Source organism: Thamnophis elegans, chromosome 14 (genome assembly GCF_009769535.1).
Source record: "Thamnophis elegans isolate rThaEle1 chromosome 14, rThaEle1.pri, whole genome shotgun sequence".
In the NCBI taxonomy this organism is placed as follows: domain Eukaryota; kingdom Metazoa; phylum Chordata; class Lepidosauria; order Squamata; family Colubridae; genus Thamnophis; species Thamnophis elegans.
The window spans coordinates 27822052-27839454 of record NC_045554.1 but is presented as its reverse complement, the minus strand read 5'-3'; the positions used below and the strand labels follow the sequence as shown (position 1 = coordinate 27839454).

The window sequence follows — 17403 nt, the reverse complement described above, 5'->3', positions numbered from 1 at the left end:
ACTAAACTGAGCAGCACTGCAGAGACATGGTCTGCTGACACCTGTACCTTCCTCCTTTTTCACATTCCACAAAGGTGTCAGGTAGAAACCTAAATGACTCCCGAGATGAACTTCCTGCAAACCTGGATGTACCAAGAGGCCTACCAGATCTTGCCCGTGTCATGCGTTATAATATAAATAACTGCCCAATTTTGGCAGATTGACCAATCCATCCTTTGGAGCTATTTGAAAGTCAACCTAACTTCTTAGGGTCTTTGGTGCTCACGGAGCTTGGTTGTTTTCAGGCAGATGTTTCAGTACCAACTACCTAATCTAGTCAGTGTACTGGTGATGTTGCATAGTTGGGTAATGAAATGTCTGCCTGGAAACCACCAAATCCAGAGGACACAAATATTCTCTTCCATGAGGGGTCTTTGGTGCTCTCTTAAGCTTGGTTGTTTTCTTCCAGATGTTTCATTACCCAAACTTGGTAACATCATCAGTGCCACAATCCAGCCAAAGTGGTGTCACTCAACATGTTGGGTTTGAGGATGTTACGTAGATGGGTCCTGAAATGTCTGTAACAAAACAATCAAGCTCTAGAGAGCAGCAAGGACCCCACAGTCCTCCTCCTCCTCCTTGCAAACCCCACTTCATTCTAGCACTGATGAGGTTACCTAGTTTGGTAATGAAATATCTGCAAGAAAACTACCATGCTCAGAGAGCAGCAAGGACCCCTCATTTCAACCCTGAGCTACATATGAATTCTCCATTGCCGATTCTCTTCTATTCTTGGGGTTCTTGGGAGTTAATTGAATGAATCAGTTTGCCTTTTGCCAAGACACAGGTGAGGGAAGCCAACATGTTCTTTTCCTTGTTTATCTTGGTTTGTTTTCCCTTCATTATAAGCTTGAGAGCCTTCTTCCTCTCTCCCATTTTATTTCAGCTTATTCAAAATCTCTATGGATGACAAGCAAGATCATGCTTTCCCCGGAGTTCAACCCAGGTCTCTATGTTGTATTTTCTGGCAATATGGAAGCATTTGACCAGGAAATCAGGGATATGGTCCGTTTTAAACTTTAAAAACAGTTCAAGTTTAAACTTTCTGAACTTCCAGTTAAAACTCTTCAGCTTTAAAAGTTTAAACTTTTTAAACTTTTAATTTAAAAAGCTTCATGAGAACCATGTTTGTTTTGCTTTGGAAAATTTCCCCCCAAATCTAACTCCGAAGCTGCTATTAAAAATAGGAATACAAAAATTAAAAATAGTACAGAGGCAGAAGGCGGCTTATTGGGCTACGTAGCTGAATTATAAGAACAAAGGAAATGGCTGCATTTTAGGCTGTTGGTTCAACTACCAGCTCTGTAAGAATAAGATCATCTTTCCTGCAAACCACTTTGGCATGTATATTTGTGAAATGAAAAATGTACACATTTTAATTTAAAAAGAAGAAAAAGAAGAATAATTAGCCTTTGGTGGTGACTCTTTGGCAGAAGATCTTTCCCAATTGCTCCTACTGAATCTTTGAACTGGATATGCCGAAGGCTAGGGACGTGTGAGAATTTTATTGTTCGTTTTTCTACGGGAAAGTGCTGTCACCTTACATTAAAAGGGAGAGATGGCTGAGATGCAGGAGGAAGGGAGAAAGGAGGATCAATTTATCTCTCCAGACAGAAAGGTTCAGAAAGTGCTCCCTTCAAAAGTGATGGGGCCCGTTTCTTCCTTTTGACAAAATCTGGTTGTGTTTAGTATAGAATAACCTCCATTCAAACATATTCAGGAACATTTACAATCGGAGCAGACAGTTAAAAAGAGATGAATCAGAAAGCAGTGGGATACTAGCTTTCTGAAGTCAAAATGCATTAGATCTCCACTTCAAATTTAATTTCTAAAAAACAGGCTTGACTTTCCCTGACAGACAGGATAAAAATATAAACTTTTCCTCCCCAAAGAAAGAGGTAAGAATACAGAATTTGTCCGTAGTGAGGATGATTGAGGTTCAACTTCTCCTTTTGCACTCAATTTGGTGGAATTTATGTGTATCCAAATTGCAATTCTTCTTCTTTCTCTTCCTCCTCCTCTTTTTCTTGTTCCTCTTCCTCCTCTTCTTCTCTTCCTCCTCCTCTTCTTTCCCCTCTTCCTTCTCTTCTTTCTCTTCCTCCTTCTTTTTCTTCTTCCTCTCTTCCTCTTCTTCCTTTTCCTCCTCCTCTTCTTCTCTTCTCTTTCTCTTCCTCCTCCTCCTCTTCCTCCTCCTGCTCCTCCTGCTCCTCTTCTTCTTTTTCTTCTTCCTCAGAAAATTAGTCCACTTGCCCTTTTAAAAAAAAAATCACTTTTGATACAACTGTGACCTGGATGACCGAGAATCTTCATAGACACTAAAATGGCAATTTTCAAAGGCACATCCAACTCTAGACAATTGTTACAACTCTTTTCAGATTCATCTTTAGCATACTTAATTATCCTAATTAGATTGTCTATTTTTTTTCTTCTGGGGGCGGTAAAATCAGCTTAGTCAACTCAGCGAATGAGTTTGATTAGTAATTGTTGAGATTTTATGAGGCTACAATTTTAACCTTTTCTCACTTCCTGCAAAATCTTCAGAACTTGTGGAAATGAAGAGTAAGTACCAATATTATTCTCCTAATTATCCATCATTTCTCTGATCTTCTCAACTAAACAAGCAGATTCTTGCCTAGGAAACCTCATGCCAGACTACACACACACACACACACACACACACACACACACACACACTTATTTTCTGGATGCAAGCTGTGGCGACACTTGAGTCAGGATATTACATTCATGTTCAGAACAGCCATGCCCAACCTAGGAAAAAAAAGTGGAGCTTCTTTGTTTAGAAGCAGTCTATCCTTGGTCCATTCTTGAGAAGTTTTAAGATTTATTTACATATGATTCTTGCAAAGCCTTCAGAACTTCTAAAAATGAAGGGTAAATGCCTATATCCTCCTGAGAGCCCATCAGAGTCGGTAAAGGGTGAAATCACGAACTGAACTCTCTTTTATCTGTAAAATGTAGAATCCTTGCCTTTCCTCGAAGGAGTAAACCAGATCTCTTAAAAACCCAGCAGCATCTGCACATTAACCTGAGTTAGTTTAAGCAGCGAAGTCCAGGCATTTCCTTGGCTTAGGGTTCATTGGCTTGTGCGTAGCCAGACAATGGGCTAATTCAGCAATCAAGCATGTCGTACGAACACAGCCATGTTTGCCAATTTCCAGAGGGATAACTGTGGTCTGTTGAGGCAAACACAATAGACAGTGGAGGCTTTGTTCACACAAGATAATTATCGGGGGAGAGTCGAACTGCGGTTTGATCAAATCGTCCAACTTGGTGGGGATTGAATGACACTCAAGTAAACGTTTGGAGGCTGGGTTCGCACAACTCACGAGGCTGCAATGTGATCGGGTCGTTCAGGCTTCGCTGTGCAGGATCCCGTTTGCAGCTGACAAACCTGGTTTTCTGCAAATGCAGGGGCTCTGCGATCTACAACCACTGGTTTGTTTAACGACGGCACTGAAAAATGGAACTTACAGCTGGACTCCGCACACTTATGAACCTCGAAATATCCCCAGTCATTTTGATCAAAACTCGGGCACTTTGCAAAATTGGAAAAACAGGGAAACTGCACCTGAAGGGGAAATAATTAGGAAAATTTTGATCTGCGCTGAAATGGATAAATTGACGTGGGAATGGAAGATTAAAGATGTATCAGAATATTATAAGATCTGGGATATTTTTATCGATGGTTGGAATATAAAAGGGAAAGCCCAAAATAGGCATGAGCCAAGATTCATAGAATGGAGACTAGAGCTATGTATGAAATGATAAACGCGAGAATGTACAAGATAAGCACAAACCAAAACGGCTGGAAATAGGTTACTTTTTTCCTTTTTGTAAATAGGCTGTGGAACAAATGTTAAAAAAACAGGGTGGCTACAATGTATAACTGAATATTTTAGCATGTAGGGCATAGATTCTGCCAGGATGATTTACAGAATCCAACCTTTTAATTTATGTTTAATTTTAAAAAATTATTTAGGGCACTTTGCAACTGGTGTATATGATGGTTGCAAACGTCCGGGGATCATGTGATTGCCATGTGTGATCTTTACAACTGGCTTCCAATATGCAAAGTCAATGGAGGAGGTTGGATGGCACAACAGTGGCAAAAAAAATCAGGTTAAACTCAGTAAGCAACTGCCTTGCTTAGCAACAGGAATTCTGATCCTGTTGTGGCCGCAAGTCGAGGACTACCTAGTCCGACCAGGCAATTCACTTAACAACTGTGGCAAAAAAAAAGGTTTTAAAATCAGGTGCAACTCATTTAACAACTGCCTTGCTTAGCAACAGAAATTATGATCCTGCTGTGGCCATAAACTGAGGATTCCCTGAACTCTCTGCATTCAAAATACCCCCAAATCTTGTGGCTTAAGCCACAGGCCATGCTGAACGTGTCCTGAAAGCCTCTTTGGTGTGATCCTGCACATCATTTCCACTCCAGAGAATCCCAGGTGAGAATCCCAGGTGCCTACCCTCTCTGCCCCTGCCCGTTTTTTTGCACTCGGCTGTTTTCCCACGACCAGGCCACCCGAGGGAACCCCAGCCCAGCTCTCCTGAGCCACCAGCAGAAGCAGGACGTGAGTTGCTGCTCTCTGCAAAGCAGGAAACAGGAAATCCAGCAGACGAGGCGCGAGTGTGTGTGTGTCTGTGTGCGCGCGTGCAAGAGGCAGAAAGGGAGCCAGCGCGTGCAAGCAGGATGGTGCAGGATAGGACGCAAGAACTGGGGAAGAAGACACCCCCCCCCCCCGCTCTTCACTTTCTGCTTGCTTTCTCCGGCTTTGCAACGGGTAGCAGCCCAGGACCCCCGACTTATTCTCCGCGCCCTCTGCAAACTCGATTGTTCCCCCTTCTCCCCGTGGAATTAGCCTGCTCCCACGCGAGGAAACCCTCCCGGGCGTGGATCAGCCCCCTTTCTGAAGCCAGACCCACCGAGATGCGAGGGGCCACGCCGGACAGCCCGATCCCACGCGCCACGCAGCCAAGGAAATTAATTCCCCGCGTGGCTCGCATGCTAGAGTTGTAGCTTTGGTGGATCCGCGCACCCACGCCCCCCACCCCCGCGAGTCTTGCAAAAGGGGCACCCTTCCCGACGCGTGAAAATTCCGGATCGGGCTCCGCCTCTTAACCGGATTTACGGCGGTTGTCTCGCTTTGGACGGCGAGGAAAAGGGCCCAGTAGGGGTGGCGATCCAGGTGGAAACATAATCCTGTATGATTGTGTTGATGAATCATAATGAAGTATAATCGTAATCATGTTTATACTTCTGTTATCTTATACATGCTTGACAAAATAAATAAAATAAAAATTTTGGAGGGACTTGGATTCCTAAAAGTGACAGGAGAGAGAGACAGACACACAGACGCACGCATCCCAAGTACAGATAGTCCTTGATTTGCAGCAGTTCCCTTAGTGACCGATCAAAGGTACAACAGGATTGTAAAAGCGACTTGACCATTTTTCACACTTATGAAGGTGATCAAATTTAGACCCTGGGCAAGTGACTCATATTTACGACAATGGCAGTGTCGCATGATAACCTTCCATAATTTTCTGACAAGTGAAGTGTTAACAGTAGAGTTGGAAGGGATCTTGGAGGTCATCTAGTCCAACCTCTGCTCGCGCAGGAGGCCTATACTAGGGATTCGAACCGCCAAACAGCTGACCTTTCTGATCGACAAGCCCAGCATCTTAGCCACTGAGTCACCCAGCCGGATTCACTTAACAGCCGTCTTACTAATTTAACTGCAGTGTTTCACTTAACAACTGTGACCAGAAAAGTCCTAAAACGGGGCAAAACTCACTTGTAACAAATGCTTCCCTTTTAACAACAGAAATGTTGAGCTCTCAACTGTGGTTGTGACAGGTTGCACCCCATGCAATGAGCCTGGATAGGAAACGAGGTACCCCCACCCCCATAGTGCAATGCTGGTGCTGAACTGCGGGCGATGGGAATTGGAGTCCAAAACTCAAGAAGGGTTTTGAGATGAAGCCCCAACTTGTGGAATTGGAGTTCTGGGGGAAATTGGGACATGCGTGGGAATAACTCATCCTCTTCAACCAGGCCCCTTTCTTCAGCTCAATGCAAGGACAGCTGCACTTGAAAAAGCGAGGTGAACACAAGTCACATGCAACATGTATGAATCTCAAAGATGCTTTTTTCAAGAGGCACCTGAATTTCCTTTGTTTTTCTTTAAAGACATTTCCTTTCTCATCCAAGGAGCTTCTTCAGCTCTGAGCTGAAAGTCCAGTTGCCTCTTGGAAAAGCACCTTTGGGGACAACCATGACCTGGATGACTGAGAATCTACATAAACACGTGTGAATGCGCATCAATCCTCCAGGCAGCTTTCACTGACCTGCTTAAAAACACATGTAGCTCTTCAGAAGACAGTTTCCAGATGATGCTATGTTCACCCAAAACGATTAACTTTAACAGCCCCCCCCCCTGTTTTTTCTCGATTCTCACAACCGTCTCCTCGAATGAACAAACCCCAAACTCGGCCCAAACTAAGTTTTTAGCACATTGCACAACTTTTACACGTGGTCACCCTCTCCTCTGATCCAGTGGACTCGGTTGGTTACCAACACAGACAGCCAGGTCTGTGGGAACTCAAAGGAGAGAGGGAGGGAGAGAGGGGGAGAGAGGAAGAGAGGGAGGGAGGGAGAGAGAAATAAAGACAGAGGGAGAGAGAGAAAGAAGAGAGGGAAAGAGAAAGAAAGAAAGAAAGAAAAGAAAAAGAGAGAATGGGAAGAAAGAGAAAGAAAGAGGAGAGGGAGAATAAGAAAGAAAAAGGGGGCGAGACAAAAAGAAAGAAAGAAAGAAAGAAAGAAAGAAAGAAAGAAAGAAAGAAAGAAAGAAAGAAAGAAAGAAAGAAAGAGGGCTTCCCACTCTCTTCTCCACCACACCACCCTGGCTTGGAAAGCCACCCCCTCCCCACTCTCCCAAATCTACGGGACTCTGAAGAAAAAAGAAAAAGATAAGAGTTGAGAAAGGAGACCACGCCGAGATGCCTCCCGCGCCTCTCCTCCACCCCCGCGCATGCGCGCTCCTGGCTCGCTCCCCACCCCTCCCTGCGGGCAAAGCCCTTCGGCGCGGCTCTCCCTGTCCTGTACCTTTTTCCTTTCCTTTAATGGGCGGCCGGAGGGAGGGAGAAAAAGAAGCGAGTGGGCGGGGCCGCGCAGGCGCAGCGGGGAGCGCTGGCGGGTTTTCTCGCTCCTCTGGCGCGCGGCGCCTCCGCCCCCCTCGGATCTCCTCAGAGGCTCCGAGACGCCTCAGCGGCGGGCGGCGGCGGCGACCGTTGGCCGAGCAAGCGGGCGCGGGGTGTCCTCCTTCTCCCGCGCTTTCCGGCTCCTTGCCTCGCCGCCAGCCGGCTTTTTCCCGGGCGTCCAGGGAGGAGGAAGAGGCGGCGGGACGTCTTTTGCTGGTCCGCCGGCCGGCCGGCTGGCTGGCCGCGGCGCCTCCCGCGCACCATGCCGCGCGTCGTCCCGGACCAGCGGAGCAAGTTCGAGAACGAGGAGTTCTTCAGGAAACTGAGCCGGGAGTGCGAGGTGAGGCGGCGGGGCGGAAGTGGGGCGGCGGCGGCGGCTTTCCCGCTCCCATCATCCCCAGCCGACTCAGTTGGTGGGTTCGGGAGTCCCATCATCCCCAGCCAGCTTTTCTCCTTGTTTCTAGCTCTGTCTCTGGAATTGCCGTCCTCCCCCGCCAGACTTTCCTCGCTGTGCCAGATCCCGCTTCCCTCCCGTTTCTGGGTTTGGGAATCCCATCATCCCCAGCCGGGTCCGTGGGATCTCTGCTCGATTGGTGGGTTCGGGATTCCCATCATCCCTAGCCAGACTTCCCCCCAGTTTCTGGTTTGGGAGTCCCATCATCCCCAGCCGGGTCCGCGGGATCCCTGCTGGTTAGGTTCGGGATTCCCATCATCCCCAGCCAGCTTTGCTTCTGTGGTCCTTGTTTCTAGCTCTATCCCTGGAATTGCCGTCATCCCCAGGGTGCTGGATCCCACTTCCCTCCAGTTTCTTGGTTTGGTATTCCCATCATCCCCAGTCAGCCTCTGGTGATCCTTCATTCCATTTCTCCCCTAGTCATTGGGCCATTCCCATCATCCCCAGCCTGATTTCTCTCTCTAGTTCCTGGGTATGGAATCCCGTCATCCCCATCTAACTTTCCCTCTGTGCCCATTCATTCCACCCGTCTCCCTCATTTGTTGGTTTGGATTCCCATCATCCCCAGCCAGCCTTCCTTCTTTGCCCCTGGATCCCTGTTTGAGTTTGGCGTCTTCTCTTCCCTCTCCCCAGTTTTTCTTCGACACAGCAACTACAGGTAGTCCTCGATTTACGACTGCAGTTGAGATCAAACTTTCTGTTGTTTCTGAGTGAGTTTTGCGCCGTTTTGCAACTTTTCTTGCCACAGTTGCTAAGTGAATTGCTGCAGTTGATAAATTAGTAACCCGGTTGTTAAGTGAACCTGGTTTCCCCATTGACTTGTCAAAAGGACACAAAGGGAGATCACGTGACCTTAGGAAACAACAATGGTCATAAATAGGAACTGGCTGCCAAGCATCTGGATGTTGATCAGGTGATGTCAAAAACGGTCTTAAGTCACTTTTACCAGGGTTGTTGTGACTTTGAACGGTCATTAAATGAACTGTTGTAAGTCGAGGACTGCCTGTCTCCCTCCCCCCCCCTCAGGTTTTCAATGTTTCACGCTCTCATCGTGTCCAGCCAGATTTCCGGTGCTGCTCCTCGCCGCCAGCTTCTCCTTTCCCTCCCCAAATGGGTGCTCTCTAGACTTCCATTATCTTCAGCCGGTTATCTTTTTTGCAGCCGCCTCATCTTCCCCCACTTGATGATTTGCAGACAAGTGAGCTGTGGATCCCCATCATACCCAGCCAGTCTTCCTCCTCCAGATATGTTGGGCTTCTGCTCCCATCCTTCCTTGCCCGTCTTCCACTTTGCGATCCGAACACCAGTCCTCTTCTCCTTTCATCCCCAACCAGTCTTAATTGTCCAGCCCTGTAACTCAGCCAGCCTCAAGCTGTTGGGCTTTGGGATTGAACTCCCATCATCCACAGCCACCAACAAGCTCTGCTCCTGGACACCTGCCTTGCCTTCGTCTTTCCCTAAACTGGCGCCTTCCCGACTGGCACAGCTACATGAGCCATGTGCAGAGAATGGCAGGAGAATGTCATGCCTTTGGAGGCACTCACATCCGACTACATCAGTCCCAGAGACTGGAAAGCCCCCTCTCTTCCCCCAAGCCTCCCTCCCCAGGCAGGCAGCTGTCCAACTGAAGTTGTGTAAAGAAGGAAATCGAGTGTCAGGCCCCATCCTGCCATGGTCATCAGTTTAGGTCCTTGTGGATCGCAGTTCCACTCTGTCAGATAATAAAGCGGTTGGTCTATGAAGTGCAGGAGCATGCTTTTTTTCTGTTGCTGGAAAAGAGCTAATAATGGCTACCCTGCTGGAAATGAACTAAGGAAAGGAAGCATTTGGTCTTCCTTTACCTTTTGCTGGATTCAAAGCTGTGTGCAGGTATTTACCTATCTTGATTTTTTTTAAAGTATTTTTATCCTACTTTTCTTCAGTTGAGAAAGCTTTGGGTGCTTTTGAATGAACAGGTTGTCATCCTGTATCTGTGCAGGAAGAAAGCCCCACAATCATCTCTCAGAAGTTACAGACTGTCTCAGTCATTTTTACTCCAGGGAATTGATGCCCTCCAGATGTGTACCACTTCAGTTCCCATCATCCCCAATCAGTCTAGCCAATCCTGTGCAGCCTGCAGATGATGGTATTTGGTGCCCTATGGAAGTTTCTGAAGTTGGGGAAGGTTTAAATTAAACTGAAATTAAATCCATCATGTATAAGATTTCAGCCCCATTTCCAAGTATTTTTACTTGGAAGTAACCCCACTTTCCTCCCTGCCCCCATGCAGGAGAATTCTTAAAGTTACAGTTACTTGATAGCATGAGCCTCGGGGGGGGGGGGGGGTTAAAGGGGGTCCTTACTGAATTTAGGGATGTGAAGCTTCTTCCTGTTCCTGTTTTGTACACACAACTGATCTGCAGGGCTCTGTACAGAAAGAAAAAATTACTTCTCCCCTCCCCCATTCCATTAAAAAAATTGCATTGCTGTTGAGTAGTTGGAAAGTTGAAGAATATCTACCTTCATCTTCTGTACTGATTACTTTTCATGGATAATGATGTTGAAAAAAAGATATGCTTTACAATCAGCTTAGTTATAACTCAGTATAATTGATGAGACTATTTTATAAGATGGTAATAGTACACTTCTACAAATGTTAATTTGAAAGCAAGCTCTGCTGTTTTCATTGAGTTTCATTGGATTCTAAATGGGTTTATAATTATAATTTAAATGAATATGATTGTAGCAACACACAATGGAAGAGTGGCCTAAAATCCACCTTAATTGTCTTGATATTATATGTACTAAAGAGCTATGGTTGAATGCAAAGAATAAGAGTTAAGCACCCATGTTTTGATTGCATTTCTGATATTAGCACAGCAAATTATGCTTTTGCCATCCTTTTGTATCATTCAAAGGATGGATAATGATTCCTGAAGAAAGATAAAAAGCATCCACTAATTATGCCCTGGTATACATCTAACCACTTTTTAAATATAACTTTGGTGTTTATTGATATTAAGTAAGAGAAAACTCTGTAGTATTTGCTGTCTGTATATGACCCAGACAACTCATATTTATCCCAGATTAAACTCAGTTGAAGATGACCAAATATATAATTGAGGTAATCTGCACTAGTAAGAACCACATATTCCAGAAATTTTTATTCCTATACCTTAAATATGCAAAGCGTCAGTAAAAAATATCAAATGCCGAAGTTGTCAAATTTAAATTAATTAGAATTAGTAAAAATTCATTTTCTAGCACAAGAGGGCTGGATGCTATTTTAACATTTGTAACAACAAAAATTATAGTGGGAACTTTCCTACACTATATCTAAAGGTGTCATGTTGTGAATATCTCCCAACTTCCTTATGGACACATTTTTCTCTAGTATATTCCTTATTTTATACACCCATGCAGCTCCTGTTTCTCTTTTTTCATTTTCTATTCTGAGCATCCCACTCATCTCTGGTATTTATTGCCTCACATCCTACCAGCACCATTAAAACAGAAGTTCAGTTTCCTTTATGTTCTTTATTTCTGCTACTGGAGATGGGCCTTCTCATTTTCTTCCTTGCTGTCCTCAGTTGAATGAGAGACACATGGAATATTCCCTTTGCCTTAGACACCACATGCAGCTCAAGTCGCATATTATTGCAATATAACCTTTATGTGGATGTGCATTTGCACTAATCATATATATGTATGTATGTATGTATGTATGTATGTATATGTATATGTGTGTGTGTGTGTGTGTGTGTGTATATAATATGAAATCAGTAATCTATCATCTGTTAGGTTACTGCAAAGGATATTTATTTTAATAGACTGATTCACAAAAAAAAGTTTAATATATCTCTTCATGTTCTGCTGTCAGTTATGTTTATGCCTTATGATCTTCCTACGAAGATGGCTAGAATTTTGTGTATATATATATGTGTGTGTGTGTGTGTGTGTGTGTGTGTATGTATATGCATATGTATATGTATATAAATTTACAGTTGGTAATGGGTAGTGGTATACTGTAACGATATTTCAGAGAATTGTCCTTGCTTGGCTTCTACAAAAGTAATATTCACATTCTAACCATCATCTCTGCAGGCTTGTCCTTATCTCTTCGTTGGTATTGTAAAACAGGCATGATTCAATTTTTGATTTAGTTCCTGCTCTTTGCAGATTAAATATACTGGCTTCAGGGATAGACCACATGAGGAAAGACAAGCCAGGTTTCAGAATGCATGCCGGGATGGACGATCTGAGATAGTAAGTTTATGTATTTATATTTTTATTTAAGGTATTTGTGTCTTCAATCTGAACTGCTTGGTGACTCGGGACAAACTGCACGATTTTTAGGAATCTAGCCCCTTTCTTACGTTAGTTCTCATCTGTTAGCATTGGTCTTTCTCTCTCCCTATGCCTATCTGCTTGCTGCACAATGTGAGGGAATTAAGATACAGATTAGATAACTAAATCTTATTTGAAATAATACAGAATGTAAACTAAATCCAAATTTATAATTTAAACTGCATACTATACAGAACCAACTTAATCAACATGTTATCTCTTCTTAGAGTTTTTTATAATAGTTATTACATATAAAACAGTTAAAAAAATATCCTTCAATTTTCCTTCCAATTCACATAAACTAGAAAAAAATGGTCATTTGCATTTTTTTCCTTCTGTGTCATTCATTTATTTCAGCAAGGCATGATGTTACTGTTTATCTGTTTACTCATAGTTTAATGGTATAACTCTAAGCATTTGAGGTGGTTTAGAAAAGTATGTGCTTAATTGGCAGTTTTTAACAGTTAAAAAGAAAGCTTGAATCTCTGTCTAGGTTCAATTACAATACAGTAAAAATTGTATAAGAAGCCTAAACTAAATAAAAGTTCATGTGCCATCAAAAACACTGATAACATTCTAGGAGGAAAAACTCTCATCACTAACTATTGCTAGGCAGAAAGGACTGAGAAGGGGCTTTCAAAGAGATAAATTCAAACTATAATCTATATTTATTTACACTAACAAAATATGTACCGTGTTTCCCTGAAAATAAGACAAGACCTTGTCTTATTTTCTTTTGACCCCCTGAAATAAGTGCTGGGCCTTATTTTCAGGGAGGTCTTATTATTTTTGAGGTGCAGGAGGCAGCGAGCATGGTCACCTCATGGCTACTGCTGCGTTGCAATATTTTCAGGGAGGGCTTATTTTGGGGGAGGGTTTATTTTAGCGTGTGTGCTCAAAAGCCCAATTGGATTTATTATCCGGGGAGGTCTTATTTTCATGGAAAGGGGTAGCTAAATGTGGGTGAGAACAGAATGCTACCATAGCTTCTGTACCTAGTTATTTTTTTAAAGTTATTTTAAAAACTTGGAACACTTCTAAGAGCTTGGTTACAGGAAAGATTTCTCAAGGCTAAGGACTTTGGATGCTAAAAAGTACATTATTCAGCCATGTAATTAGACATGTTGATTGTTTGAAAGAACTGCATGGAATTCATGGCTTGATTTTAGTTTCTGCTTCTTAATTGTGATCTATTATATAGTAACATGATGTGTAATATTTAGTTACATGGATTTTTTGTATCCATTGTGACCTTCAGGTGTAACTTTTAAAACAGCAATGAGGATAATCGTATATTTTATGTTGAAGGCTGACATAGATACTTGTAAGTGAACCCTTGAACATCCTGATAGCATATACCCTATGGAAGCTTTTATCTTTCACAAGAGTCATAATTAAACTAACATTTGCTGAGTTGTTATTCAGTAAGTAGCATGGGACTTGTTTGTTTAACAATATTTTTTCCATTATACATTGGCCTCTTCACAAGGTCTATCTTATATAGCAATAAGGTTACCTTCTACAGATCATGGATTTACATGCTCTGTACAGTAATATTTGTCCTGAATTAATTAGTTGAATGCAGTCTACACTTTATTTATTATAATAAAGCATGGCATATTATGACAGAGCCTGAAGTTTATACACTAAACTCACTATTATCAAGATCCAAACTTAAAGAAGAGCTGTATGATTTTTTTTTAAATTAACTCATTCTGTTTCAGCAGAACCTGACAAACTGTAGTTAATCTAATTGTAGTTTAGATTTTGAATATTGTTAGAAACTACTACTATTAGAACAGTATGTTAAGAGTTGGCCCAAAGTGTATAGATTTCTCATTTGGATCCATAGTTTCCTTTAGTTCCAGAATAAGCGGTATAACAAGTATGCAGCAGCATTCATACATATTCTCAGACTTTACATTGTTTACTTTGCTTCTCTATACTTGTATAAAGTATAGATTTTAAAAAGTAAGAAGGATGATAGATTGTGTTCAACTGTTAAAGCAAACAAGATACAGTACTTAGAATTTTATGATAGTGTAAGAATTAGTCAAATATATCAGAATGAAATCTGTTTAATTGCACGCATTGTATCATATGAAGTACCTAAGAAGACTGTCCATTGTCAAGAAAGTTTTATGGTATACTGTTTGAATTCTTTTAATTGAACTGAGTTTGAATGCAAGTAGTTTTTCAAAACTTACTTGCACAAAAAGACAAGTTCCCAACAATTACTTTATTATGTTTGTTACTAATAGAAAGGACTGATTTGTTCCTGTGTCAATGATATCTTTCCCACCAGTCACACTCTCCAATTTTAAGCCTCTTAAAGTTGTTACAGAGTTCTAAGACAACAACTGCTTTGATAAGATAATCTGGAAGAATGCCATCTTGCTGAATGGTTGCTGAATATTTTAATTTATTTTACGGACACATTTCAAGACCGTATGTGGTTGCTCATATTTATTTAGCAGCTGATTCACGTGCTTTTACTGCAAAATTGGTAATAAAGATAGTTTGTTTACTGTAAACCTTGTGTCTAAAAAATTAATATCAAGGAATCCTCTGACAACCTTTGTAAGTTGCAAGAACTCACTTCGCAACTGTACTGCAGACAAATTTGAATATTATTTCTGAGGCATTATTTCACTCGTGCCCTTCCTCCATTTTTAACAGAGATCATAAGGAGATGCATCTTTATTCCACATGTCTTACAAATGTAGTCTTCTCAACACAGTGGGGTTCTCTAATCTGTGTTTTGATTCTGTCACTATGCACCTATAACAAAAAAATGTGGTATAAAGTCAGCCCTAAGTAGAAAATTCCAGTTCCAGGGGGAATAAAAAAGAATTTCCCATTTCAAGCTAAACCATGAGGCTTGTACTGTCTGTGACCCTTTTTCTTCTCCTTCATGTACCATATTACATAATGCCAAAAGTTCAGGCTTGGAACTTTAAACTAGCTTTGGACATTATCACTTAATTACCATACAGTTTAAAGCATGGGAGAATTACATGTAAAGTTTATGAGCTCTAGGAAATATGTTATACATTCCCCAGGTTCAGGTCCCTTGCAGAACTTTCCACATTAATGACAACGTAGTCTATTTATTTTATACCCACTGTTTGTTTATTTCATACCCAGTTATCCTGAATCTCCTCCATAAGTTTCCCATTTCCCACCCCATTACTTGTAGCCCCTGGCCACCAAAGTGCTGCCTTTTCCTAATGCAAGGACTTTAGTTAAATCCCCCATCATTTCTATATTCATCTGAGCATAGACATACTTCTGTAGTGCATGGCTTAATTACATTCAGCTTTGTCTTTTACTGCAGCAAACACAAACTGACTTATTTCTGGTTCTTTTCACCCTTGCTCCTATGTGTCCAGAAATTCAAAAATGAAAAATAGAATTCAAATTGGAAACAAATCTTTTTAAAAAACACAAAGCGGAGGAGATCTGACTTAATGGTAAATTTCAATGATGTAGCATTATTTCTAGCTTTCTGGTTTTTGCATGTGCAATATTCAATATATTTTGGAAAAAATATGAATGGGATTTCTATTTTTCTTCTCATCCTCTCTATGATATTAATACCTAAAGAACCCCTTAAGGAAGTATTGAATCTCAAGGGAGGCTACTGATTTGTTTTCTTATGTCCTGGAATCCTATCGATTTAAGATAGATAGCACAATTACCTGACTTTGCTGTTAGAAGAGTTATTCTGGCAAATGCTTTACTCTCTTACAAAGTCTGTTTTATTCTCGAACTGATTCCTAAAACACCACTATATGCATATTGAGACTATTTGTGTTTGCTTGGTTTCCTTTGGCATATAGTTTGCTTTGATCCTGGCTTTCAGTTTTTGAAGAAATGCCTGGAGCTGTGCCTACATATACAAATTCTTGACTTTAATAGAAAGGGGTTAATTAATATTTTCGGCAGCATATTTGGAACTAATGTTTTAATGAAAATGTTACTTTCAATATCTGTGTTCATTTTCCTTCCTGCTGTTGGGAGTTCCTCTAGTCAGTTTGTGCAGTACACATCAGTCTTGTGTTCCTCTATTTGTGTGACTGATGGAAAGAATTTGAAATTGACAGAAGTTTTAGTAAAGAATGCTCAACCTTCTGCTTGATGTACTGTACAGCTCCCCATATGATTCAAAGGGGTAAATCTAACTAAAACTGAAAGTGCTTTTTTATAAAATTACCAACAGCAGGAAAATGTATCTTATATCTTGAGTGCTAAAAAGTCACGCAGGAGTTTCAGACCGTACTTTGAATTTTAACGTCTCCAAAAACAATTTATAATAAAAGTATTGATTCCATATAAGTATCTTATTTCTCCAGCAACCTGTAGCAAATATTGTCAAAATGAAATCAGATGTTTGTGACTTAGTACTTAAGAAAAATGATGAGTGCATATTTTGGACTTTTGAGTATTCTCAACGCAGTTCAGCTTTACGACATAAGACTGATGTAAAAATAAATGAGTGCTTGCATAATTTATGTAATGCCTTGCTCCCTGATCCTGTTTGTATTGATTTTTCTAAAAGGCTTTTGTGGCCACAGGAACCAATCTGTCTCTCCAGTTTTTTCCGGCCAGCTGGCAGGGGGAGCAGCGGCAAACACCAACCCGAGAATACGTTGACTTTGAAAGAGAGGGAGGCAAGGTAAGGACAAAAGGGATAGAAGGCAATCCTCGAGATCTGTCTTCCAGAGGTTTTAAAACCCCAAAACTTTAAAGCATTATGTGGAATGAATGTGCTATGTCTTTACACATATCCAATTTTATGGAGACTAGTTGCCTGAAATGCTGCTGTTTTCCAGCAAATTGTCTATGCTGTCTACAAAATGTTCTGAAGCCCCACATTACTGTTTCAGTAACAGTTCTGTAGATAAATTTGTATCTGTTTATAAAGAATATTTTTTCTGCTTGTTAGGAGTGTGTTATCTCCAGTGGCCTTTTGATACTTTTTTTCCATTATGAGACCGTGTTTAAAATTTGTATACACAATATTATCTTTAAGAACTGCAAAAGAACTCTATAACCCTGTGTAACACTCCTTTTCCTGAACAGTGAAATATACATGGCATGCAGAGATGTCAACAGATAGCAATGATGTGTTTGTAAGGGTATTTCTGACAGCATTCAGAACGGTTAGATTCCAATTCAGCATTCAAATGATTTCAGTTGATAATCAGCTTAACATATGGCAGTTCATCTCCATAGACATAGGAAATCCTTGTAGAAAAGGGTACATATTAGAAAACACAGATAATTGTATTTGTTTTTCTTTCAAAAGTAGCCAGTGAAAATAATGCCACCCTGAATTTGAAATTCCATATGTA

At 41.5% G+C, this 17403-nt stretch overlaps 1 protein-coding gene across 3 annotated transcripts in view; it reads left to right on the top strand.

The window, feature by feature from the left end:
• The first annotated feature begins 7265 nt into the window (after positions 1 to 7265).
• Positions 7266 to 17403, top strand: part of CBFB (core-binding factor subunit beta) — a 43589-nt gene continuing 33451 nt past the window's right edge. For all 3 annotated transcript variants that reach the window (XM_032231265.1, XM_032231264.1, XM_032231266.1), the window contains exons 1-3: positions 7266 to 7606; positions 11879 to 11965; positions 16608 to 16724. In XM_032231265.1, coding sequence (XP_032087156.1) covers positions 7529 to 7606; positions 11879 to 11965; positions 16608 to 16724 — 282 coding nt within the window. In that variant the 5' untranslated portion in view covers positions 7266 to 7528. The remainder of the gene's footprint in view (positions 7607 to 11878; positions 11966 to 16607; positions 16725 to 17403) is intronic.